Below are 24,647 nucleotides of genomic sequence, written 5' to 3' on the forward strand. Positions count from 1 at the left end.
GGGTAGATGAAAAGCTCCTTCACGAGGCCATTCCACGTTAAAAGAGGGCCACTCGGCCGAGTAGAAGGTCTGCCATTTGCCTTTTTTACAATAAGAGATAGATTCTGACCTCTTTTCCTGACCTCAGACCAGTGTCTTAAGGTCAGAGAAAGTGGAGTCGACGTTCCCTGACCCATCTTTGGTAAAACAAAAACAATTCCTAACACACAAATACAGACAGACACACACAGAGCCGGCACACCATGTTTACACAGTTTCAGAGACACAGCTCAGACCGGCCTGATGACTTTGATCGAGTCTCCCCCAGTCAGAATCAGAGTCGGCCCTGTAGGAAGCCTCCAGGCGTCCCCGGAGGTCCCCCAATCCCGAGGCGTCCCTCGGGAGAGTGACCTGCAACCCCTGGACACGTCTGCCGGTTGCGGTCGGGGAGTGCTCACACGACTCTCCGACAGTCACTGCCAGTCTGACAGACTAAGCGATTGCACCTCAGACAAAAAGGCCTCACTTACCCCGAGAGAAAGAGCTGTTGGAGCCTCCAGCCGATCTCAGTGGGACCTCCAAATGTAAGAATTCGAGAGTTTTGCCACGCAAAGGAGGACTCCAAGAGACGTTCTCTCATGCAACATGCAAGGGATTAATTTACCACACATGCGTGGGGCTCACTGAACACGCAGGAACAGAGAGCCCCGAGCCTGGGTTTTGGGAAGCTTTTTGAGGGCCAGGATAAGGGGGTGGGGTTTGAGGGTTGAACATGAGTTATAGGTTCTGCTTTATGCAGGAAGTAGATAACAAACATTTTGCAAGAAGCAGATAACAAACATTTTTCGCGCATGAGTCATGGGAGCTGCTTCATGCAAGAAGCAGCTGTCTCCTGCAAAACTCCCTTACTCAACCTTCTCAGCTGCATTCTTAGATAAACTTCCTCCGGCAGTTACAACCTTGCATAACCAAGGCAGCAGAAAACCTTGCATAACAAAGGCAGCAGACAACCGCCCCTGGGAAGTTCCGGGTTGTTTTTCTTAGCCTGATGGGGCCCATAACTCTTTTCTTTACAATCCTTCTTTACATAAGAAAAGTTAGCTACTGTTAAGTTTTATAAAATCCTTCCTTACAATAGCTATTGGGAAGAATATATAAAATATATGCTTGTTAATCACAGAATATCTCGTAAAACATTCACAAGAAACTGGTAAAACTTCTGCCTCTGGGGTGGTGAACAGGTGCTGGGGTGGGCTGTGGGGTGATAAGGAAAGGAGCGAGATTTCTTTCTCGGCGGTAACTCTTGGCACCTTTCGAATTCTGTGCAATGGGCACTCTCTATTCAAAATAGTTTGGTTTTTTCTAATTAATAGAAAATGAAAGCCTGAGACTCAAAGGTATCTCCCTAAATTGACCTAAGATGCAATTCAGCTTTCATTCAACAAACGTTTACTGAGTGCTTACGATGTGCCAGGAACGGTGACACGCAGTGCGAAGGACCTCGGAGTTACAAGGCCAGCAAGAGGAGTCCGCGCGGGGCAGGGGTGGGGGCTGGGTGGGAGCGGAGGAGTGACGGGGAGGGGCTGGAATTCAACCTACAAAGCCAACCGTCGCCTCCAACAGCACCCCCACCCCCCCTCCGGTTTCTCGCCCGGCAGCAGGCACGCCCGGTGGGTCACCTCTGCCCTGAGCCCTGCAGGCTGTTTCTTCCCCCAAGCCCCGGGGAAGGCCCGACGCCCGCACTCCAGCCCGCTCCGGGGAGGAAAGGCCCCACGCCCGCACTGCCCCGGGAGAGGCGGTGCAGGGGTCCCTCGCGCACGGCCCTCTGCGTCCGCCTCGCCTTCGCCCCGGGCCGTCCGCGCGCCCCCCGGGCCTTCTCCCCACCGAAGGGGCCTGTTTCACGTTTTCCCGGAAAACGGGTCCAAGCCTCGGGCCCCGCCGCGCGTGGGGCGCAGACGAGGCGGGCGCCGCGTCGGGAGCCGCTTCGGCTGGGCAGCGCCGCGCTGGTTTTGCAGGAACGGGGCGCGCACGGCGGTCCCACTCCCCGCCCCGGGCCCGCAGGAGGGGCTTCTCCCGCAGGGTTACGGAGCGCGCCTCGCGGGGACCGGCCCAGACGCTGCTGCGGATTCCCGGCAGGTGCGAGCCGCGTCCACGCGGGCGCGTCCCCTGAGCCCGATTGGCCCACCCGGTGGGCGGGCTTTGGAATCCCCTCCTGCTAATTGGATGTCGACCCGCACCCGCCACGTCGCTCAGGGCAGCCGGTGGAAAGCTCGGCCGTGACCGAGAAAGCGATTGGTCGGCCAGCGAGCGGGGCTCTGATTGGTGCGGGCGAGCCGCGGGGGCGGGGAGTAGGGGGCCGAAGCCGCGGGTCGGGCAGGTGCGGGGCGGACCGGCGAGGCGTGGGGCGAGGAGCGGGGCGGACCGGCGCGGCGCGGTAAAGGCGGGCGCGGCGCGGGGAAAGGCCGGGCCCAGGGGGGCGGGAAGGGGCGCGGAGGAGCCCCGACGAGGCGCGCGAGCGCCCGCGGCCGGTGGCCGCGTCCCGGGCCGTGGAGGCTCGCCTCGGGCCCCTTTTCCCGTTAGGAGCAGCAGCGCCCGGTCGCCCGCGGGCCGCGCCTTCCCGGCGCCCACGAGGAGGCTGTGTCCGCCGCCGACCAGCTGGCGTTTCTGCTGGTGCCCCGCGTCGCCCGTGGTCCTCAGGCAGTGCGGGCGGCGGGGGCTGGGGGGCCGCCCCCGGGCCACCGGCTTCGGGCGCTTTTTCTAGCGAGAGTGGCGGAGGCCCTTGCGCTCCTGCTCCTCGGGAGCCGGGCGAGCGCGCGGACACCCGGCCGCGTCCGGCCCGCGCGGGCCCGAGTTTCAGGGCCGGGGGCGCTGCTCCGCGGGTCCGGCCCGCGCCGAGCCCGCGTGGGATTCTGCGTCGTTTTGGAACGATTCCGAAGTCAACCTTAGTCATGCCGTTGTTAGCAGCTGGCTTTTAATTTTTTTCTCTTTGTTAAAGAAGTGGTGGGTTTACAGGACGGTCACGCGTGGCGGAGAGGATTCCCGCATACCACCCTGTTCTCCACGCCGTGCGTGTGTGCGGAGCATCGTGACAGCTAATGAAAGCACACTTTTATAATCATGCAAGTAACTGTCGTCCGTGGTTTAACTTGGAATTCATTGCATAGTGCAGTTCCATGAACTTTTTTTAAAATGTTTTATCCGGTAACCATATGTGTCACCTAACATTTCCCCCCTTTAACCACATTCATATATATATATATATATATATTCACATGTAGATATTTCAGTACTACACGAACGCAATGTTGTGCTGCCATCGCCACCGTGTCAAGGTTAGATTTTACTGAAAACCATTGTCTTGCTACATTTTTCACTTCGAGATGATCCCCAAGTGTCCTCTTTTTTTTACCTTGCTGCCTACAAGGTCTAGGGTCTCAAGTTTTAGTCTCTTCTTTCCCATTCAATTTTTTTTTGCATGAGCCACGGTGATCTGCCCCTTCCCATTCAATTTTAAGTAAAAAAAAGAAAGAAAGAAAAAATCAAACACAAACTAGCATTCTGGACTATGTACTGAATTATCCCTTTTTTTGCACTATAGTTCCTACTTTTTTTATTTCTGTTTTTAAAGAGAAACCTAACATATTGAATGAGTATGTAAATTGTAAAACTGTACTTGATTCGTCAAGTAGATACTCATTCTATGAGATACCAGCTGATAACTCAGTTGGCCCAGAGTTCATTTGAAGAGGAGCTAGTGAAATTTAGCTTTTGGCTCAAATAGGAGTTGTCTAGTGAATCCACCCTTGTCCTGGGCATACGCCTTCCTGCGTCCTTTAGCACAACCAGCACGTGACTAATATTCTCTGTTCCAAGCAGCAGCATCTACCAGGTGTTCAAACAAGAAGCCTGAGAGCCAGCTCCTTGGCTCTACCGTCTGCCTTTCCATAGACCCCTTGCTGGGTCTTCTGGAGTCAGCCTGTTAACATTCCCTCTAACCCATCTACGGTCCATCTCAACACGGACCAGCCTCCAGATCAGCCTTGGTGTACCCACTTCTGCTGCACCATAAACACTATAGATCTGTGTCTATAGTCAGAAGGATCTAGAATTACGGGAATGGCACGTGTTGTGAAAGGTTGTCTGGGTACTAGGGAAGGCTTAGAAGGGGACCCACTGGCATGCGGAGTGCCAGGATTGGGATGGGGGTGGCTGCAGAGCCAGGGCATGGTGCCTCCTCTTCTGCCGTGGTCTTGATAGCTCTGAACTGAAAACGCCATTGCTCCTTTCTGCCTCCTCCCAGAGGCAAACAGCACTGGCCTTCAAAACAGACTTCTTTCCCTGGCACACCACAGTATATAGTAATGACCAATTAGCTTTGTGATCTTGGGACCATCCTTTCCTATCCCTGGGCCTCAGTTTCCCCTACTGCAGTGCTATGAATGGAATCACATGATCTCTGTGGTCCCTTCTAGTTCTAAAATTCTGATTGCTTTGTGCTGTAAGCATGAATTATAACCAGAAAAGGTGGTGATAACAGCACACAGCCTTAGAGTGGTTATCAGATTATTCATCTTTTCACAGAGCTAGGTTTTGTTTCCCAAAACCTTTAACACCTACAAACTCTAAGGAAACAGTGAAAGGGCTGCTATAGCAGAGCAAATAGAGACCCCTGCCCATCAGGCTGAGACCTTCCCTGCTAGACAAAATGTTCCACGAGAGCAAAATCTTTCTTGACTGTTGTGTCCCCCAGGGCCATGCACAAAGTGTAGACTCAAATCAATATTTATTGGTTTGAATGCAGAAGATAAATGATTTGCATTTTAATGAGGTGGTTTTCAACTATGTACCATGTGAAAAAAAGTTCACACTCCTTCCAGCTGCTGTATTAACTAAGCACTTAGGTTTGCATGGCCATGTAATTGGTTTGGAGTTTATCTTTCCTGCTAGATTGTGAGTGTCTCAGTACAAGAATCCTTATTTTTCCTTGCATCCCATCATACTCAGCCCATGATGAAGAGATACCACTATTTAACTGAGGCACATTAATAGTGAAGACTAACTTTGTACATTAAAGACCATATGAAAAGATATGAAGTGAGCAGGAGAATGTGAGAAATCAGATCTTTTCTAGACACCCCAGATAAACCACCTCTTCATGTAAAAAAGTAGCAGTTTGAAGTCCCTGTTCAAAAATTGTTTAACCAAAAAATTTCCTACATGAACCAAATTTGTTTCCTTTCCTTTGTATGCAGACATATTTACATGATGTCACCCTAACTTTCTCAGAGAGTGGTGAAAGATTTTATTTACAGACTGTTTTAAAAAAAAGGAAAAGAAACAATTTTTTATCCATTGACTTAAGGAATGGAACATCATAATTGAGAACAAACATACATTAAACTTTTTTTTCTTACTCCTTATGAAGGAAAAGATTCCCTCGAGCTGAGACTCAGTCCTTAAAGTGATATACTGGATCTGCTGAGTAACTTCCTATAAGAGGACACTTAAAAAGAGCTCCCAGCCAAAATAAAGGAGATTTTGGTTTTCCCCTGAGGCCATGAGGCTTGGAAAGAGGGTGGATGTAATGTGTATTTAAAACTATCCACTAGGAAATAATAGAGTTAGCAAACTTCTGGCAGTTTCCTAAAGAACATTATTCAGTTCTAGGTGGGTAAAGCTCTCTGCGATCAGCTGCAAATTATGGTCTTGTGTGTGACAGGGGTAAGAAATCCACCGCCCTCTTCTTTTGTGGTTTTTACCTGCTCCTCAGAGTAAGAGTACGATGCTAAAGCTTCTTCTTTGCTTCTTCACTCTCTTCCTGATAAGCTTTAAGTAATGCCCATTTAGAACCAAAGTTTTGTTTCTGAATAAGTTCTATATTAGTATTTTTTTTAGCCTTACTAGGATACAGTCAGGTTTGTGTGTGTGTGTGTGTGTGTGTGTGTGTGTGTGTGTTTAAGGTAAAATACTTTTTTTGAGAGGGGAGGTATATCATACTCACTTCAGTTGAATTTTTGTACCTGGAGGCAAATTTTAACATAAATTACATTTTTCTCACTTTCAAGCAAACCTAGTAAAAAGCCACATTGTGTTTTGTCCCTACTAGATTGTAATATATGAAAATAAAAACTGCATAGTTTTTATTTTTTATTTTATAGTTTTTTCCAGCACTTACAGCGGTTTCCACCAGTATTTGTATATTCATTCTGAGTAAATGTGTTGATCAAAATAAATAATAAAGATACTTGGTACTGTTCCCCTGAGAGTTTAGGTAAAGGGAAGAGGTGGGGAGGGGGACTTCTGTGCTGACTTCAGAAGATTTTTAATTAGGAAATAACCCTGACTCTGCGCAAGAGATTAGGTCTTTGAGTGTGTGTGCTCTGCTGTTAAAATGGGGTCAGTATTTCCCACGCTACAGAGTTGTATGGAGATTGAATGAAATCGTGTATGTAAAATGTGCGGTACAGTAGCTACTCAATACATATGTCTTTATTTAAGAATCCTTAGTGCTGCCGTCATATCTAGCACATAGAAGTGCTCGGGAAATGTTGGCTGATCTGTACTGGTGATGTCTCAAAGACACAGACATAATGGATTCCATTACGGTGCAAACGGGCTGCAGTGGAGGTATCAGACGCGGGGAGGTATGGACTCAGGAGAAGGAATGTCCTAAGTCATTTAGGGGAAATCCCAGAAGCTGCAGAAGAGGAGGTGGCATTAGAGCTGAGACTTGAAGAAGGCGTAGAATTTTGCCACAAAACCAGATGAGATAAGGAGTTACGACTAGGAAAACAGAAGTGATGCACCAGAACAAGGATATATAAGAAAGCACATTGTGTTCACTGCTAGAGGTGGGACCAGAGTATGAGGCTGTGGAGATGGTAGGCAGAGATCAAATGTAAAAAGACTTTTGTACCATTAAGGAGATTATATTTAGGCAATATAATTGCAGAGGAGGAAATTTATTCATTTGACAAATATTTATTGAGAAGCTCCTGTGTGCTAAGCACTAGGGATATAGAAAAGCAAATTCTGGTCCTTGTGGAATTTACATTCTAACGGGAAGACACTGAAGTAGCCATTGTAATGATTTCGCTTTTAATGAAAGGTGATGAGATGGGAAGCCACTGAACGGTTTTGAGCAGATAAGTAAAGTCAGTTGACTTAACACCAGCTGCCATGTTGAGAATAAGCCAAGGGGCAATGGCAGAAGCAGGGAAGATAATTAGGAATCAGTTGTAACAATCCAGGCAAAAGATAATTGTGGTTTAGAGTAGGTCATAGCAGTAGAGAGGTAAAACAGAGTGGCCAAATTCTGGATGATCTGAAGGCAGCACTGATAGGATTTGCTGATAGCTGGATGTGCAGTTTGAGAGAGGATGACACTGAGATTTTTTAGCCCTATCAACCAAAAGATGCCAAGACTGTAGGACGAGGTGTTAGGATGAGGACCTTAGGTTTCAAGTTGGAGATGCTTCATAGACCTTGGTGGAGATAACAGTAAACAGTTGGATATGCAACCTGGAGTGCGGAAGAAAGGTCCTACTTGGATCTGTGAATTTGGAACTTATCAACATATAGATGGGATTTAAAGCCAAGCCATGAATAAGCCTGCATGAGAGCACCAAGGAAGCGGTAGCAGGAGAACTGAGAAGACGGTGAAGCACAGAGCTGACTCTCCAGTGTTTGGGGTTAGGGAAACGAGAAGGAGCCAGGAAAGAAGACTGATAGAGGAGCCAGACGGAGGAGGAAATCAGGAGAGAGTGATGCCGTGGAAGGTGATGAGAACAGTGTGAGAAGAGGGCGTCTCGAGCTGTGCCAGAAGCTGTGGTGAGGGAGGGAAAGGGAGGACTGGGAACTAATCATCGCGTTTCGCAGGGAGAAGTCATCGGTGACACTGACAGAAGTCGTTAGGGTGGACTCGGGAAGAGAAATTAAAGACAGAAATACTGGCTGGTCTTGAGCTTTCCTGTAAAGGGAAGGAAAGAAATGGGAAGTAGTTGGAGGAGTAAGTAGAGTCAAGAAAGTGTTTTCTTTGAAAAGAGAGAAAGAATAGCATGTTTGCACGCCGATGGAAAGAACCGGGAGAGAAGAAACCACTCATGTAACGCTGCAGGAGAGTGAAGCAGCGCCAGTGCTGGGAGCAGAGTTCCTCCGTGGCCAAGGAAGGGTAGAGGACTTAGGTGCCAATGGAGGTAGGTGGGTAAATGTGTTGGGAATTTGTAGATAATCTTTCTGACTGCTTTGCTTTCTCAGTGAAATAGGAAGCAAGGATATCAGTTGAAAGTAAGGCTGGGAAGGAGGCGCTAGAGGTTTGAGAGAGAGATCTAGGAGGGTGAGAAGGTATATGGAATAAGGGAATACGGTGAGGGACGTTAACATTTGCTTGGCAGCAAACTGAAGTCACAGTTTTATAGACTAATGGCAAGGAAGGCCAGAAAAAAAGGTCATCGAAATGGCCTGAGATGTGCTAAGCATCTGAGTCAGGCCAGTTTGGAATCTGTAGTATACAGATAGCTTTTGAAGCTGCGGGTGGGATGAGGTTGTCTGGAGAGAACACAGTAACAATAGCAGTTGGATAGAGGATGTAGAAAGACACGCCTCAAACTCAGAGGCTCCCCTAGGGAAACAGAAGAAGCCAAAAGAAGAGGTCACAGAATCTAAGGAAAGATTTTTGTGGGGGGAGTGGCTGCCTCCCCGCTGCCCCGAAGGGTGGGATGAGGTGAGGCTCTGTACGTGCAGTCTCGCCTATATGAGGGGCAGAGCAGAACCGTTTAACTGTTCATTGAGGAGTAAATAGAAATCAAAAGTCACAAGGGTATATAACGACTGTACTTCCAAGAAATGTCAGTAGCAAGGCCTCGAATGGTGTTCCATGCCAAAACAGCAGTTTCTGGAGCGGCCTGGAGACAGAAGGGCACAGAGAGGAGTTTTAAACAGTTTGTTAAGAAATCTAAATACCTATTTTAAAAGTGTGATTCATTTAATACCTTTCTTGTAACTTCGTCTTTTAAAATTGATGAGTGTATTGTATTTCTTCTCGGGGAGTGGGGTAGTGAAGTATGTTTCTTTAGTTGTATGTGTCCCTCAGCTAACTTTTCTTATATATTCTTAGACCTTTTAAATGAATTAGATTTTGAGCGTACAAAGCTTTTGAAATGAGAAAGTGGATAGTATTCTTTTCAATAACATTATAATATAGGCCCATACCTGTCTCCCAGTCTCACAAGTGTCAGATGAATGCTCTTTTCCCTCATTTGCTTGTTTCAGGATGTAATCAGCGTGCAGCAGAAGATGTCCACCGAACGGTCTTCCTGGACAAGCCTGTCCACTATTCAGAAAGTAGCACTGGGCCTTGGGATCCCAGCTGGTGCCGTGGTAGCCTACATCCTCTACCGCAGGTACAGGGAGAGCCGAGGTATGTAAGCTCCTCACCTCGCGTGAAGAATGTTCAGGCTGCGTTCCTGCCATGTTGAATTGCAGTGAAAACTCTTCCTTGCCAGACCTGGTTTTGTTTGTTGGCCTGTAGTTGGCTTTCTCTGAGGGGTCTTTGAAACTGTTTGGTTTCTTCTTTCGTATGTTCTTACTGTAAAGCTAGACTAGGAAATGAGGAAGTCATTTTATAATTTCATTGGTCTGTTTCCTTTGGCAGTATCAGCGCTGTGATGGGATGTGCTGTGTGTATATGTATGCATTTTTGTTATCTTTTTTACGTGTTCCTTTTCTTTACTCAGTTGCTAGTAGAAGGCAGTTTCCCCACACTCTGGACCTAGAGAATTAAGCGATTTATGTACAGATCAGTCAGAAGTTCTGTGACTCCTCAGCCAACGTCTAGGCTTCATTCTCAGAAATTGCATGTATCTTGGGATTCTGCCCAAAGCCCAGCACCACTTCCTTGCAGGCCCTGATTACATTTCCCATTTTAGCATCTGCAAAAGCACCCTAGAGAGAATACCCGTCTTCCGGTTGGGACCATCTCGTTCCGCGCAGACACTCCTTGTCCTTGTCTGGTTGAGAGCGTCAGCTCAGCACTGCGGTGCAGGGAGGTTTGGGGAGGGCTGCTCGCGGCTTTGGGTGTCAGGTCCCCGTCTGACCTCACGCGCGTAATCTGGCAGAAGAGCGGCTGACGTTCGTTGGGGAGGATGACATCGAGCTGGAGATGCGGGTCCCCCAGGAGGCCGTGAAGCTGATCATCGGCCGACAGGGAGCCAACATTAAACAGGCACGTGTGCAGCGGGGCGGTGGGCTGTCCCGGGTGGCTCTGTGTATTGCTGTTTTCCATCTTCCCTCCCAGCCTCTCGTCCACAGAACACACCCACAGTATGTCTGTTTTAACAAGAAAAAGCACAGAACTTGAGCAGACTAAGCCGTTTTCCTTCTACAGGAGTCCTCGTGCTCCCTGAAGAAAGGGAGACTTGGGTTGAAATCAGCTTTTGGTTGGACAAGTCTCAGCTTTGTATGACTTGAACTGTTCTTTTTTTCCTGTGGAATTAATGGACTCTCATTACTTGCCAGTCCATATGGAAGGTCTCGCCTTCTTGTGCTTACCATTCCAGTGATCGGTTGGAACATCAAGAAAACATAATAGTTGAGTCTCTAGTCAAATAAAAGTAGGGGAAAGATAGTTCTAAATGCAAAGAGAAACTGTTCGGAGAATTGGCGGTTATTTGGATTGCCGTCACTGATCTCCTGTGAGTAGAGTTCATTGAGGGCCGAGTCTGGCATTCTGACTTAACTGAGAGCTGGGGCCACCTCCATCTGCTGCTCCAGGATTTGCTTTCAAGTGTCCTTAGCTGTCCCAGGTGGGAGCGCCTCCACGCAGGCTCCACGCGTGCTCCACGCGCCCATCTGTCCTCTCCTCCGCAGCTTCGGAAGCAGACGGGCGCACGGATTGACGTGGACACGGAGGAAGGCGGCGACGAGCGGGTGCTGCTTATCAGTGGCTTCCCTGTCCAGGTGTGCAAGGCCAAAGCTGCGATCCACCACATCCTGACGGAGAGCGCCACCGTGTCCGAGCAGCTGTCCGTGCCCCAGAGATCCGTGGGCAGGATCATAGGTACCGCTGGCGGCCTCCCCTCTGCTGTGTTTACTCCTGATCTCTGCCTTTCTCGCCGCGCCTTCCCAGAGGTTTCCCCTGGTCTCCTCCCCCATCCACCTCGCTGAGAGATAAAGACAGGGATGTGGAGACCCAAATCTTACTTTTTTACCAACCAGTGGTAAGATCACGTCCAGTACCTCAAGCAGTTGTATGATCTGAAACCTGAAAATAGGCTCCAGCAGCTTCAGGTCCAGGTGTTTACCGCACAGCAGAGCTTTAAAGGGACACGGAGGAAGTTGAGGTCGCCCCTGGTCTTTCAGGGTGGCCGCAGAGGGTGCGACGTAGGGCGTCCCCGAGAGGCCACGCGGCATCCTGCCCCTGGTCTCGAGCTCTGACGTACAGGTAGCAGGTCCTCCCTAAGCCCTGGGTGTACAGTGTGGCTGTGCTGAGCATCAGAACATGGAACCTGGCTGAGGTGCAGAGCTTAACATGGAAAAAAGCAATAATTAGGCAGTGTCCTCCCCACACAAAGGGTTTCAGCAGTTCCTGGTTTCCATTTAACATTTTGCATCCTGTTCAGTTTGGAAATGAGAACTGACTCTCTTCTCCCATGTGCAAAATAGTCATTTCTCTGGCACTTGAGGCTGGCGGGGAGGGAAGAGCAGATTTTTGTGTATCATTCAATGCAGGGAGAGGTGGCGAGACGATTCGTTCTATCTGTAAGGCCTCTGGAGCCAGAATTACTTGCGACAAAGAATCCGAGGGGACATTACTACTATCAAGACTGATAAAAATCTCAGGAACACAGAAGGAGGTGGCAGCAGCCAAGGTGAGTAGCTTAGAATTGAATTGGACCTAGGAATGAGAAGAACATTTACTCCGCCCTGGCTCAGAGCATCTGGCCACACGGGTGTCATCCCTTCTCTCATTTTCCACAGCATTTGATCCTGGAGAAAGTCTCAGAAGATGAAGAACTTCGGAAGAGAATCGCTCATTCTGTAGAAACAAGAATCCCACGCAAGCAGCCCATTAGCGTAAGAAGAGAGGAAGTGGCAGACCTGGGTGGAGCTGGAGACCCAGCCGTGTGGAAAAGCACTGGGCCCAGCAAGGAGCAGACGGCGCCCCTGGCCGTGCCTCCGCGCAGCAGGGGTGGCCACGTGGCCGGCGAGCAGGAGGAAAACCCGCGTGGTGACGACCTCCAGGAGGCTTCTGGAGCCCAGGCCAGCCCGGAGATGGCCATGTTTGAAAGTACGTAACAGAACGACCCCACTAGCTGTGGGAGGCTCAAAATAGGACATAATAAAAAATCATTTCTACTTTCTTGATTATGTACAAGCCTGTCATACAGATGTTCTCCTGATAATATTTTACTTGGATTAGTACTAAACGTAAGTCATAGTTTTCTGAACACAAACCAGCTAACAGTAAGGGAGATTGAGAGAGCAGTCTGCTGGCATAGGGAAACTCGCCTGTGAGTCGTCACACACCACATCACTGAATTTACGTCTAGCCCTTCTCCACACAAACGCACTGATTAAACAGGTAAATATCCAGCCTGAGTTTTTGCCTGTCTCACGACCACTCTTAGGAACCCTCACTATTTAAGAATGAGAAGGCTGTGCGAGCCCTTGTCCCTGGAGAGGTGCTGGGGTGGTTGGGGAGGCCAGGCCCCAAGAGGAGCAGGCGCCGGCCTGGGATCTGGGGGAGCCCCTCACGCCGCTGCCACTGTGTGTGATCTCTCGCTGGTCCGTGCTGCAGCCAGCATGGGGAGGGTTCACCTTTGTGGAATATGTGGCCCGTGACTGAGAGCGTAAGTTCTCTTATTACTCAGTTACTATGAGGTACAGAAAATAGTGTAGTGCCCTTCCCTAGGATATTTCTTATACGATTCATCCAGTTGTCCTTCAAGCCGGTTTTTAAAAGGTGACAGCCACTTCCTGCTTGCACCTCCCACCCCCCAGTGCACCCTCCTCTCTTCAGCCAGAGGTTCTGACATGGCCACCCCCGTCCCTGTGCTCAGTCCCCAGTCCTGACTTCAGTTTCCATGCCGACGAGTACCTTGACGTCTACGTCTCCGCCTCTGAGCACCCCAACCACTTCTGGATCCAGATCATTGGCTCCCGCAGCCTCCAGCTGGACAAGCTTGTCGGGGAGATGACCCAGCACTACGAGAACAGTCTGGTGAGTGGCCAGAGGGACAGGCCAGGGTCTCACGGAAGGAGCACGTTGTTTTCATGGTGGTGGTGTCTCTCTTCTCCCACGGGACAGCTTCCCCTTTCTTCTTTCTGCTACGCCTGTGACTCGCTTAGTAACCCGCCCATCCCTGGCTCCCTACCCGTGTGCAGCCTGAAGACTTGCCCGTGCAGGTCGGAGACATCGTGGCGGCACCTCTACCCACAAACGGCTCCTGGTATCGGGCCCGCGTCCTAGGCACCTTGGAGAACGGGAACCTGGACCTGTACTTTGTGGACTTCGGAGACAATGGGGATTGCCCACTGAAGGACCTCAGAGCTCTCAGGTCAGTGGGAGGCGGGTGGGAGGTGGACCGGAGGCCCAGCTGTGGACTCAGCCCCGGCTGCAGGGGCTGAGCTGTTGGCATGCATCACCAGGGGGTTTGGAAGACCACGTATTTGCAGAGAGCAGATGATTGCATTCTTTCTGGATCGTTTTTGTCTAAAAGCAAGGAATATAAGAATGCCTTTCTTGGCCTTAGGATTCTAATTTCAGTCTTTTCTTTGGCTGTAGGAGTGACTTCCTAAGCCTTCCATTTCAAGCCATAGAGTGTAGTCTGGCCCGGGTTGCCCCCGCAGGTAAGCTGACCCCACGGCTTAGTGGCCCTGCCTCTGGGTGGAACAGTGTTCTTAGGACCCAGGGAGGACCTGTCACGTCCCCAGGCTGTTTGAAGTCTGGGGCGCAGGCGCTTTTCCTCACCAGCACTGGACACAGCCAGGAACCTGCCTGGCAGCCAGCCCGCGCCCACAGAGGAGAAGGGGGTGGCTCTGACCGCCCCGGGCCGCCCCCAGCCCGTGCCCACAGAGGAGAAAGGGGTGGCTCTGACCGCCCCCAGCCCGCGCCCACAGAGGAGAAAGGGGTGGCTCTGACCGCCCCGGGCCGCCCCCAGCCCGTGCCCACAGAGGAGAAGGGGGTGGCTCTGACTGCCCCGGGCCGCCCCCAGCCCGTGCCCACAGAGAAGGGGGTGGCTCTGACCGCCCCGGGCCGCCCCCAGCCCGTGCCCACAGAGGAGAAAGGGGTGGCTCTGACCGCCCCGGGCCGCCCCCAGCCCGCGCCCACAGAGGAGAAAGGGGTGGCTCTGACCGCCCCGGGCCGCCCCCAGCCCGCGCCCACAGAGGAGAAGGGGGTGGCTCTGACCGCCCCGGGCCGCCCCCAGCCCGCGCCCACAGAGGAGAAGGGGGTGGCTCTGACCGCCCCGGGCCGCCCCCAGCCCGTGCCCACAGAGGAGAAAGGGGTGGCTCTGACCGCCCCGGGCCGCCCCCAGCGCTGAGCCGAGCCCTCCCGCACGGTCTTCCGCCAGGTGAGCAGTGGGAAGAGGCAGCGCTGGACGAGTTTGACAGGCTCACACACTGCGCAGGCTGGAAGCCCCTGGTAGCCAAGATCTCCAGCTACTTGCAGACCGGGGTCTCGATGTGGCCGAAAGTCGACTTATACGACACCAGCAGCGGGAAGGTGAGGCGGCGCCACTCACCCCTCGCTCTGTCCAGCACACGCGCTGCCTCGTCCACTTCCCTTTCCTAGAAGCTCTTAAACGGTGTTACTCCTGCTGACGAGCTCCTGACCCCACAGGAGTGTCTGTAAAGTATTGATCCAAACCCTTTTGCCCTGTTTCCTCAGATTTTCTCTTCCTTACAGAGAGAACATTATTCCCTTCTAATTTTTCTTCTCAGAAACTTGACATCGGGTTGGAATTGGTCCGTAAAGGATATGCAGTCGAGCTTCCTGGAGACCTGGAAGGGAGCAGAGCCGTCCCAGACGCGCTGCGGGAAGCAGTGAGTCAGCCATCGTCGTCGTTTCTGTGCTTCTTTGGGTCAAGCCTGGTGCCTTGGAACACAAGGGCTCCTAGTCTTGATATTTTACAGAGAATTTTCCTCAGGCCTCTCAGAGTTGCTCCACTGAGTGATCACAGGAGTCTCTGCATCCCTCTCAGCAGCCACACTCAGCTGCCTTAGCCAGGTCCAGGGGCGGCCTCTCCTCTCGGGCCAGCCAGCATGTTCTCCTTGGTTCCGTCCCCACAGGGCGCAGAAACAGCCGGCTCTGCAAGCAGCCTGCCGACTGGGACCAAGAGCCCCGGGGGAATAGCACATGCTGCGTCCTGCTTCAGCTTGTCAGGTACAGCAGCCTTTCCTGCCCGGACTCCTGTAGTGGCCGGTCACCATCGCTCGGCATCTCGGACCAGGGAGGTTGGCCCTTGGTTCTCAGTCACACTGCTGAGCGCCAAAGGCCTGCTCTCCCCTGGCCCTCACTGGCCGGCCTGGGCTGGGCCTCACTTCCTCCTCTCCGCTCAGTAGAAGCCGCCTCTCTGTCCGGCAGCGACAGCCCTGAGGATGACCACTTGCTCTGAAGTCGGCTTCAGCTGGAGCCTCCGCTTTGCCGTGGGGTGGAGCTGTCGGACAGCACTGGGGCAGCAGGGCAGCACTGAGCGGGGACCACACGGCCGTGCTCGCCTCCCTCTTCCCTGCCTTAACCTGTGTCTGCAGCTGCTTTCCTGCAGCTTCCCGCGCCCTCAGATTGAGCCCTTTCAAGCTTTTTGTGTCTTTGTGTGTCTCCGGCAGGATTTGGCACAGGGTTTGGTGCCTGTGGAAGGAGGTGTGATAAAGAGGTCGATGCGGCCGCTCCCTTGTGTACGTGCGCTTGGTGTACCATTGCCCACATGCATTGTCCGCTCCTTTGTGTACACGCGCACGGTGCACCGTGGCCCACACACATTGTCCACTCCCTTGTGTACACGCGCTCGGTGCACCGTGGCCCACGCGCATTGTCCGCTCCTTTGTGTACACGCGCTCGGTGCACCGTGGCCCACGCGCATTGTCCGCTCCTTTGTGTACACGCGCTCGGTGCACCGTGGCCCACGCGCATTGTCCGCTCCTTTGTGTATACGCGCTCGGTGCACCGTGGCCCACACGCATTGTCCGCTCTTTTGTGTACACGCGCTCGGTGCACCGTGGCCCACGCGCATTGTCCGCTCCCTTGTGTACGTGCACTCGGTGCACCGTGGCCCACACGCATTGTCCGCTCCTTTGTGTACACGCGCACGGTGCACCGTGGCCCACACGCATTGTCCACTCCCTTGTGTACACGCGCTCGGTGCACCGTGGCCCACGCGCATTGTCCGCTCCTTTGTGTACACGCGCTCGGTGCACCGTGGCCCATGTGCATTGTCCGCTCCTTTGTGTATACGTGCTCGGTGCACCGTGGCCCACACACATTGTCCGCTCCTTTGTGTACACGCGCTCGGTGCACCGTGGCCCACACGCATTGTCTGCTCCTCTGGACTTACCAGAAAGAGTGTGGGGTACAAGGAGACAAACACACCCCTGCTCCACCCCTCGGAACCCCTTTCCAGTGTTGAATACAGCCTCGTTGTCCCCCAGTGCTTGCTGCCAGTCTCCTTCCTGTGCTGGTCATAATGCACAGTGCTGCCGGGCTGTGTCCTTTTGGGCGGAAGCACCCAGGGTCTGGGTCATTGGAAGTGAGGACTCTGGACGCCCGACTCACCTCCTCAGGCGGCTGCAGTGGAGGGAGGTTTTTGAGTGGTGAATGGGGGTCACAAAAACTGCAGCGAGTCAGGAGGCAAAGGTAAAAATTGGCATAATTAGATTTAAAAGCCCAGGGAACTGGGAAGAAAATACTGCCTCCCAAGCTCAACCATGGATGTTACAGGAGACAGAAGTTTTTGAAGCAGTGTTCCAACTATTTCCCTGTAGACTTTCAGTTGAAATACAGATGGAAGAGAGAGAATGCTCAGGAAATATTACTAAAATGTTGCTAGTGTAGTATCTATATGTATATACACACTTAGACCCATAGGAGAGAAAGAATATATATATAACTGTTTAAATCATTTAGGGGATTATTTACGGAATAAAGATTTCAAGAAAATATCAAAAGCCAAATGCTAATTGAATTTCAAGGTGAAAACAGGCTTGTGGGTAAAGTATCTTCTGAGTCAATACCTATGAAACAAGTGTCTCTCCCACGCACTCATTTCTCTAAATTACTTCAGAGTCAACCATTCACAAGAATCAGAATCTGTTTAGGTTTTGGCTCTGTAAATAAAAGCCCTGCCTAAACTATTTGAAGGAAAAGGCTGAATTCCAGGAATAGCTTTCTACTGCAAACTTATTGTAAAACTTGAGATAGCTCATTTCCTTGCATCTGTCCATTTCTGATGGTATTTTGAGGATCCAGTGAGAATTGAAAGTAAATATTATAAATGTGAATAATGTGGGTGGTAGAATTATGACAAGGAGCCTTAATGAATAAAGATCAAACAAGGTAAACTGGGTTAGCACATAAAGATGCCTTATGCAGGACTTTTTAAATCAAACATCATTAAGGCCTCCTTATTTACTGCACAGCAGCTATAATGCTTTCCCATAACCTGAAATATCTTGGAACCAATTAACAGAAAAGCATTGGTGAAGAGAAGATGTGATGTACTGATAGCTCGTAGAGTCTTGGAGGAATCAAAGAGGGGCTTCTGTTGATTTGACATTTCAGGCCTTGGCTGCAGGGAACTAAATTTTTCCTTGACACATGCCCAGCCCTGCAATGGGAGCTACCTCACTGCCCTGCTGTTTGGCCCCAGCTTCCTCAATTCTCCAGGGAGCCTTTGCTTCTGTCTCCTGATAGAGTTCACAGGACTTTATGCTCCGGAAAAGGAGTAGTGTCATTGCTAGAGGCAGTTTGTTACTTTGTATAAAAGTCTATTCCTTTAACATGACCTTCAACTTCTCTCAGTTTCCATCCCATTCTGAGGGAATACGTGTCATTCTCCTGCTGCAGTGTCCTTTTCCTCTGCCTGGAATGCCCTTTTCTGTGCCACCTATTATTTTATCTGATGAAATCCTTCCCTTGAGCTAAAAGTGAGGGATCCATGAAGCTTTCCCTGGTTTCTTCCACATTCAGAGCAGTTTGCACTTGTCTCCAATTTAAACTAAAAAATATCTTGAAAACTTGCCAACAAGGCTTATTCTAGATTCCCTATTCTAAATTCTTTGGCAAGGGCTTAGTGAACGATTATTGAATAAATGGGAAATTGGCTTTGGGGTAGGGGAGAAGGCAAAGAGGATCTGAACTCCCTAGTTCAGGTTATCATTGGGCATTTCCGGGATGGTGTGCTCGCCCGAGGACCCGGTTCCACTGCAGCCCCCAGGAACAGGCAGGACTTGAGGATTGCACTACCCTTTATTCCTTGGATGGAGGAAGCTGTCCTGGATCACATCCTGGCCCCTGGCTCCTGGCCCCACGTGCCAGGGCTGCCAGCCCTCACAGCGTGGGAGTAGGTGTGGTCAGGGAGGTTCACTGGGCAAAGGGCCAGGGTCCCTGAAGAGGGGATACACCATGAAGATGACATCGCCCCAGGGAGGGAGGGTGGGGTCATCTGGCTTCACCACTTCAAAGCCGATGTAGCTGAAGGTCCGCAGCAGGGTCCCTGTGGAGGGACAAGGGGGCGGTTAGAGCGGTGGGTCTGTCCCCAGACAGCTGGTGTCCTCCAGGGTCGGCAGCGGGGCACAGCGCTGCGCAGGCATGAGGGTGACGGGCTCTGAAGTCGCAGACCTACACTCTATCCCCGTCTGTGATGCTTAACTAGCTCTGTACTATTCTGTATTCTGACTTGTGAATTTCAGGTTTCTCATTTGTAAAATGGAGAGTCTAGAGTCTTCCTCACAGGACTGAAAACAAAATGGGATGTTTTTGAAGTGTCGAGCGTGATGATGGCATAGTTAGCTCATGTTACTTACAAATGACGACTGGTGACCATCCTTTGGCTAACAGCCAGCAGAATATGACTTGAGGGGGAAAGGTTACAGTTTCTATAATATATGTTCCAAGTATCTGCTTTAAATGTAGTCTTCTCCTGCTGGCCTTGTGCCCAGTCCCTTCGTGCTGTAGGTGCCCAGTGCCTCTGAGACCCTGTCTGTCCTACACTCACATCCCTTGAATGGGGTCTGTAATTTCATCAGTGCTCCTTCAGTCTGGCCTCTACAGTCTGCCTGGAGTGCTTCCGGACAGTCCATTTGTAACTCGAATGAACAGAATGTTAGGTGTCTCTGATTCCCTGGGGCATGGGGGGGGGGGGGGCGACAAAAATCCCTTGGGGTCTTTTGTAGAGAGGGAGTGGGAGAGGAGGGTCTCCTGCAAAGGAGAAGGACAGGGCAGATCCCCACCTTTATCATTCCGATCATTTGGGAAATTGACAAACACAGAGTCCACGCTGGTCTTTTCCTCCACGTACTCCAGTGTTGCGGTCAGACTAGAAGCCAAAGAGAGAAATCACAGTTAATGAAATGTTTAACCAACTCAGAACCCAAAAAGACATCTACTTGGAGCAAAAGAAATCCTATTGGTCAATTAGTTGTGGTCAAATTTTCTTTGAAGCCTAGGCCTGCGACCACTGGACTAGCCCCGAAGCCACTGGACCGGGCATGGAGGGCGCTGCTCTGGAGAGACAGACAGCTGGAAACCATTTCCTGTTCAATGATTTCTGGATCCCCACTTCCGGCTTCTGATTCCAAGTCCTGCAGCCTCCCATCCACACTGTCCCTGGAACCCCAGATCCTGGCACAGTTCACAGGCTTGTCTGCGAGTGCTGTGCCTGCGGGGAGCCCTTGAATCAGCCCTCCCATTAGTATACCCACCGCCTGACTGTGACTTGGTGGCAGGGAGCAGTCCCTTCCCCCTTCCCCACTGTCCCGGCCAGGTTCAGTCACCTTTCCCGGTTGCCCTGATCCAAGGCCCGACACGGGATATCCAGGAAGAGGCGATGGTCACAGAGAAGGCCGTGCCAATGGGCAGAGGTCTGGGGTGTGAGGCGGAAGTGGAAGTCTAACTGGACTGGGTCCTGGTGGAGCAGGAGGTCAGTAGACAGCACCGTCAGGTTCCCGGCCTGGAAGGAACCAGAAGGCAAAATCAGAGTAGTAGTCTCCCATTTCCGAGTTTTTCTAGTCCTCAGAATCCAGTCTCAGGCAGATTTGGTTGTGTCCCTGGAGGCAAGAAGGGGGCTGATGGGGAGCTTTACTCCTAGGTAGGACCTAACGGTATCCCTGTTGTGGATTCCCCCTTGGTATCAAACTCAGTCTAGCATCTGGGGTAGGAGCAGGATAACCTCACTCTGCTGACATCGCTTCAGGGTGCACTAACCCCTCAGAGATTTGCTTAAATCGGACAACAGAATGCCTTCTCTTTTTAAAAATAGCTGTACCAATTTAAAAATGTTTTCGCATGAGGAAGAACAAAGGAATGTCAATATTGCAGGGTGCTGAAAATAGTAATATTTTAAAACTTTAACTTATGTGTGAGAGTAAAACAAAAAAAAGTTTATTTAGTACAAAATTTATATTTTGACTAGTGCATTTCCTAATATAATTTATATGGATAATTTAATTGAACATCATATGTACATGGAACTTTGAATAGGGCTTAGATTTTGTAGGTTTGTACAGAGTGATGCCCCAATAAACCTCAGAGTGATTTGAACAGTGAATAAAAAGTATTTGCAAAGTCCCCTTGGGGGAATGCTGAGAAAGGGGGAAAATTCAACTTCCCCATTTGAAGAATCTCTGATATTCTCGCAAGCAGTGGGGACAACCAAAGCAATAGGCCGATACCTCAATCTGGGGGTCTGTTCTTATGAAACTTAACCCTGCAGAGAATAGGCTAAGCCTACTTAAAATTGGGCCTAAGAGACACCCCCAAGAGAGCCTCTTTTGTTACTCAGATGTGGCCTCTCTCTCTCAGCCAACACGACAAGCAAACTCACTGCCTTCCCCTCTCTACATGGGACATGACTCCCAGGGGTGTGGACCTTCCTGGCAACGTGGGACAGAAATCCTAGAATGAGCTGGAACTCAGCATCAAGGGCTTGAGAAAACCTTCTCGACCAAAAGGGGGAAGAGTGAAATGAGACAAAGTGTCACTGGCTGAGAGATTTCAGAGTTGAGAGGTTTTCCTGGAGGTTATTCTTACACATTAAGTAGATATCACCTTGTTATTCAAGATGTAATGGAGAAGCTGGAGGGCACTGCCTGAAAATGTAGAGCTGTGTTCCAGTAGCCATGTTTTTTGAGGATGATGGTATAATGATACAGCTGTCACAATGTGACTGTGTGATTGTGAAAAAAAAAATAGCTGTACCATTTAATTTTCCTTCTCACTGGTTCTCTTCCACTTTTTTCAAGTGGGTTTTCTCTCAATTCTCCCATTTCACATTTAAAATGCAGAGATCACAACCAGGCATGTTACTGCAGTATGATGCAAGAGCGCACACGGCTCAGCATCTGAACAGGCTTAGGTGCCTGGATATTAAGACTGCATTCTCCATTGAGAGTCTGTTCTAGAGTCTGTTCTACTTTTGCTCCTCTTCCTTTTCCATCCTGCTTTCTGCCCACATCTGTGTGGCCTGGTCTGTAAATCTCTGGGTCAGAATCCTGTGCTTATAAAAGAAGTAGCTTTTACACATGAGCTCAGAGTTCCCCATCCAGCTCTAATGTCCTGCGATTCATTTTCCAACCAACATTTCTCCTCCACAGGGAATCCCTGCAGCAAGCAAGGGCTCCTCTGTCACAGCACCAGCCCACGGGCCACTTACCGAGTACAGTTCTTTAAGCTGGCCGTGGTGACCCTGCTCAGCGCTTCTGCCCACCTGGCGACCTGCCGGGGACTCAGGAGCACTGGAGACAGGAGCGCGGCCGCAACGTCAGGTCCTCCTGCTCCCTGTAAGTGATGCTGGTTGGGAAAAGAGACCCAAATTAGCTTATCTCAGGGTCTGGGGGAAGAGATTCGCAACTCCCAACGTCCACAGAACCAAACTCAGACGCTATTTTCTATATATTCTCTGGGCCAGCGCTCCTGTTTCTGTTTTCTCAGGCCAGACGTGGACAAATTCTAAAGTTCCTTACCAGCCTTGCACTCTATTTTGCCGTTACCATCTCTTGTTACTTGGAAAGCTCTTCCAAATTATTGTATTTTTCCTTACAGTTTATATAAACAAATGCACATAGAGATGAAAACAAGTACCTTTTATAAAAAGGCAGCATCTTCTCCCGGAGGGTGACGCGGTACTTGTAGCAGTAAAGGTAATAGGCGTATGGAGACCAGATCGGGTAGAGGTAGTTCCGTGTTCTTCCCCTCTTGATATAAGAAAGGGAGTAAACAGAGGGGTGCAATCTGTTACAAGGCAGTTTCTCAGTTCAGTGCCTCCCTGCGGCAAAGTGAGGTTCAGAGATGGGAGGCAGGGGTTCAAGCAACCTGGTGCATTGTGACCCGGCGGGCACTATGACACGGGCAAGGAGTCAGCCTTAAGCCACTTCGGAGTTTGCTGCTCTCCAGCGTCATCCTACCACCTTGACCAAAGGCTCACGTTCAACCCATATGTGCTTTACCAGTGGTTAAAACACTTTAAAACTGTGCTGTTTGGCTAATTTCTCTGCAGGCACACCCGTGTCCACATGGCCTTGGCCCCTCTCTGCGACCCACCCCCTCGCCCCCAGCCCCACAATACAGCAACTAAAGGTTAGAGTCTGACCCTGCAGGAGGCTTCCAAGGAGCCTGATCCAACATCTAATCTGATTAGTTGGTTCCAACAGATTTTACTAGTGAAATTTTATCATCCCTGCTCTTCACCAGGGAAGCTGCATTGTTGAACTTTCTGCATTGCCTTGTAGATGTGGAACTGCAAACTATAAGCCTCCAGGGGCTGGGACACCTAATAAAAACAGTGGAGCTGCAGAGTGGGGATGCAGCAGAAAGGAAACCCCACACTCAGTCTAGAAAGACACAAGACACGTTTTGGCTCCATACAGTGTTGCCATGTAGGAATGCAGATTTTGTGGTGCCTGTTCTAATATATTCGTTTTTTTTGTTTTTTTTTTTAACAGAACCTGGGAAGACAGATTTTTTTAATCTCTTTATTAAAATATATGTATTGTTTGACCTCTAAAAAAATTAAAACTGTTGATGAAATTAGAACATTATAGGCAAGATTGGCTCTGGAGCCACCAATTTGACCTCGTCCCTTCAACAGGTATTGAATGAAGGCCTACTGAGAGCCAGGCGCTGTTCCAGGTGCTTGGGGTACAGTGAGAAAAGCAATGACCCCTGTCTCGTGGAACTTATCTTCTAAGTGACTCAAACCTCAACGGTAAACATCAGTAAATTATTTACTATGTTAGAAGATAACTGCTCTGGGGGGGTGGGAAATAGAGCAGGACAAAGGAGCGTCAGGAGTGTTCACAGGGTTGGGACAGGGTCTCAGTTACAGGTATTTCCGAGGGGGCCGCATTGAAAGGGCGACAGAGACTGGAAGGTGGTGAGGGAGTTAGCAAGCTGACACCTGAGGGTCAAAGCATTGCTACCGAATGAACAGCCAGTGCACAGGCCCGGCCTGAAGAGGAGGTGTAGGGAGTGCGCCCCGAGTTGTGAGCGAACAGCCGGGAGGCACAGGTCGGGAAGAGGAGTGAGCAGCAGGCAGAGGAGAAGGTCAAGAGCGGAAGGCGCCCGGCCACTCCGGCCTTGTCGCTCATTGTATGGCCTTTTCTTTCACTGTGAATTACGGGGTAGTGAATGGCCCCGTTGAAAATGAAAGGCCATCCTAGCTGTTGTGAGACCTGGCTGGAGATTGCTGCGCTAACCAGGAGAAAGAGGGGGTCTTACTCCAGGCGGCGCGCTGGAGGAGCTGGAATGCTTGTATCTTAAAGGTAGAGCCGAGAGCTGGTGGAGCAGGAGAGGAGGAGAGAAGCTGGGCGTGAGGCCGAGAACCGAAAGAATGGGCTTTCCGTCAACTCCTCGGGAAATACTGCAGGCGGGCAGCGCAGGGTGGGGTGTGCACGCGCAGGTTAGCTCCGTTTTGGACACGATAACTTTGAGATTTCCACTAGACATATAAAGGAAGATGACCACTAGACATACAAAGGAAGATGACCACTAGACATACAAAGGAAGATGACCACTAGACATACAAAGGAAGATGACCACTAGACATACAAAGGAAGATGACCACTAGACATCTAAAGGAAGATGACCACTAGACATATAAAGGAAGATGACCAGCAATGGGGGCTGTTCACGCCTGGGGTTCAGGAGAGGTCTGCGGCGGAGGAGCTAAACCAAAGCTCCCATTTTGAAGATAAAGGTGAGGCTAAGGCGGAGATGTGTTCTCCGCTGCGCACATAACCTCCCTCCGCTAGCCGTCCCGGCGGCCAAGGCCCCGGCGCTGTGAGTTCTGAGGTCCGAGGCGGCCTCCGTGACCCAGCATGGCCCCTACTCCCCTCTAGGGCGCCGGGCCCCTCTTCCCTCCCGCCGCGCCGGCGCGCCGCGGGCAGCCCTGAGGGACCTCTCCTGCGCCTGCGCCGCGCCGCGCCGGGGTCCTTCCGCGGGCGTCCTGAGAAGCCTCTCC

General features: G+C 50.8%; 2 protein-coding genes and 1 long non-coding RNA gene across 10 annotated transcripts; 2 read left to right on the forward strand and 1 right to left on the reverse strand.

Moving 5' to 3' along the window:
* Window positions 1–1,556: 1,556 nt before the first annotated feature.
* Window positions 1,557–15,902, forward strand: TDRKH (tudor and KH domain containing). 8 transcript variants are annotated; one of them, XM_077155995.1, is made up of 13 exons: window positions 1,557–1,649; window positions 9,250–9,397; window positions 10,095–10,201; window positions 10,846–11,035; window positions 11,707–11,846; window positions 11,956–12,265; window positions 13,038–13,198; window positions 13,363–13,535; window positions 13,763–13,827; window positions 14,550–14,701; window positions 14,920–15,021; window positions 15,268–15,361; window positions 15,538–15,902. In XM_077155995.1, the coding sequence occupies exons 2-13, from the start codon at window positions 9,274–9,276 to the stop codon at window positions 15,591–15,593; spliced, it is 1,674 nt and encodes a 557-aa protein (XP_077012110.1). In that variant the 5' UTR covers window positions 1,557–1,649; window positions 9,250–9,273; the 3' UTR covers window positions 15,594–15,902. The 8 variants fall into 8 exon arrangements, with proteins under 8 accessions (XP_077012110.1, XP_077012111.1, XP_077012112.1 ...); XM_077155996.1 differs by lacking the exon at window positions 1,557–1,649 and adding an exon at window positions 2,051–2,115; XM_077155997.1 differs by lacking the exon at window positions 1,557–1,649 and adding an exon at window positions 2,280–2,356.
* A 2,518-nt stretch (window positions 15,903–18,420) lies between these two features.
* Window positions 18,421–22,443, reverse strand: OAZ3 (ornithine decarboxylase antizyme 3; the record flags this gene model as incomplete). The annotated part of the gene is given in 6 exon segments (XM_077156746.1): window positions 18,421–18,686; window positions 19,423–19,508; window positions 19,966–20,141; window positions 21,843–21,917; window positions 21,919–21,979; window positions 22,271–22,443. Coding segments are annotated over 6 exon segments (714 nt in total), but the record flags the coding sequence as incomplete, so codon positions are not given.
* A 31-nt stretch (window positions 22,444–22,474) lies between these two features.
* Window positions 22,475–24,575, forward strand: LOC143679746 (uncharacterized). Its single transcript, XR_013173923.1, has 3 exons — window positions 22,475–22,765; window positions 23,277–23,393; window positions 23,950–24,575. It is a non-coding gene; the product is annotated as an uncharacterized LOC143679746 (long non-coding RNA).
* The last annotated feature ends 72 nt before the right edge of the window (window positions 24,576–24,647 follow it).

Source organism: Tamandua tetradactyla, chromosome 4 (genome assembly GCF_023851605.1).
Source record: "Tamandua tetradactyla isolate mTamTet1 chromosome 4, mTamTet1.pri, whole genome shotgun sequence".
Lineage (NCBI taxonomy): Eukaryota > Metazoa > Chordata > Mammalia > Pilosa > Myrmecophagidae > Tamandua > Tamandua tetradactyla.

Bases quoted from the DNA above. Each gene is read 5' to 3' on its own strand.
- TDRKH (XM_077155990.1), top strand. From the start codon at position 3,075: ATGAAAGCACACTTTTATAATCAT. The intron at 12,266-13,037 runs GTACGTAACAGA...CCCTGTGCTCAG, and splicing joins GGAGATGGCCATGTTTGAAA to TCCCCAGTCCTGACTTCAGT. The intron at 14,702-14,919 runs GTGAGGCGGCGC...TTTTCTTCTCAG, and splicing joins ACGACACCAGCAGCGGGAAG to AAACTTGACATCGGGTTGGA.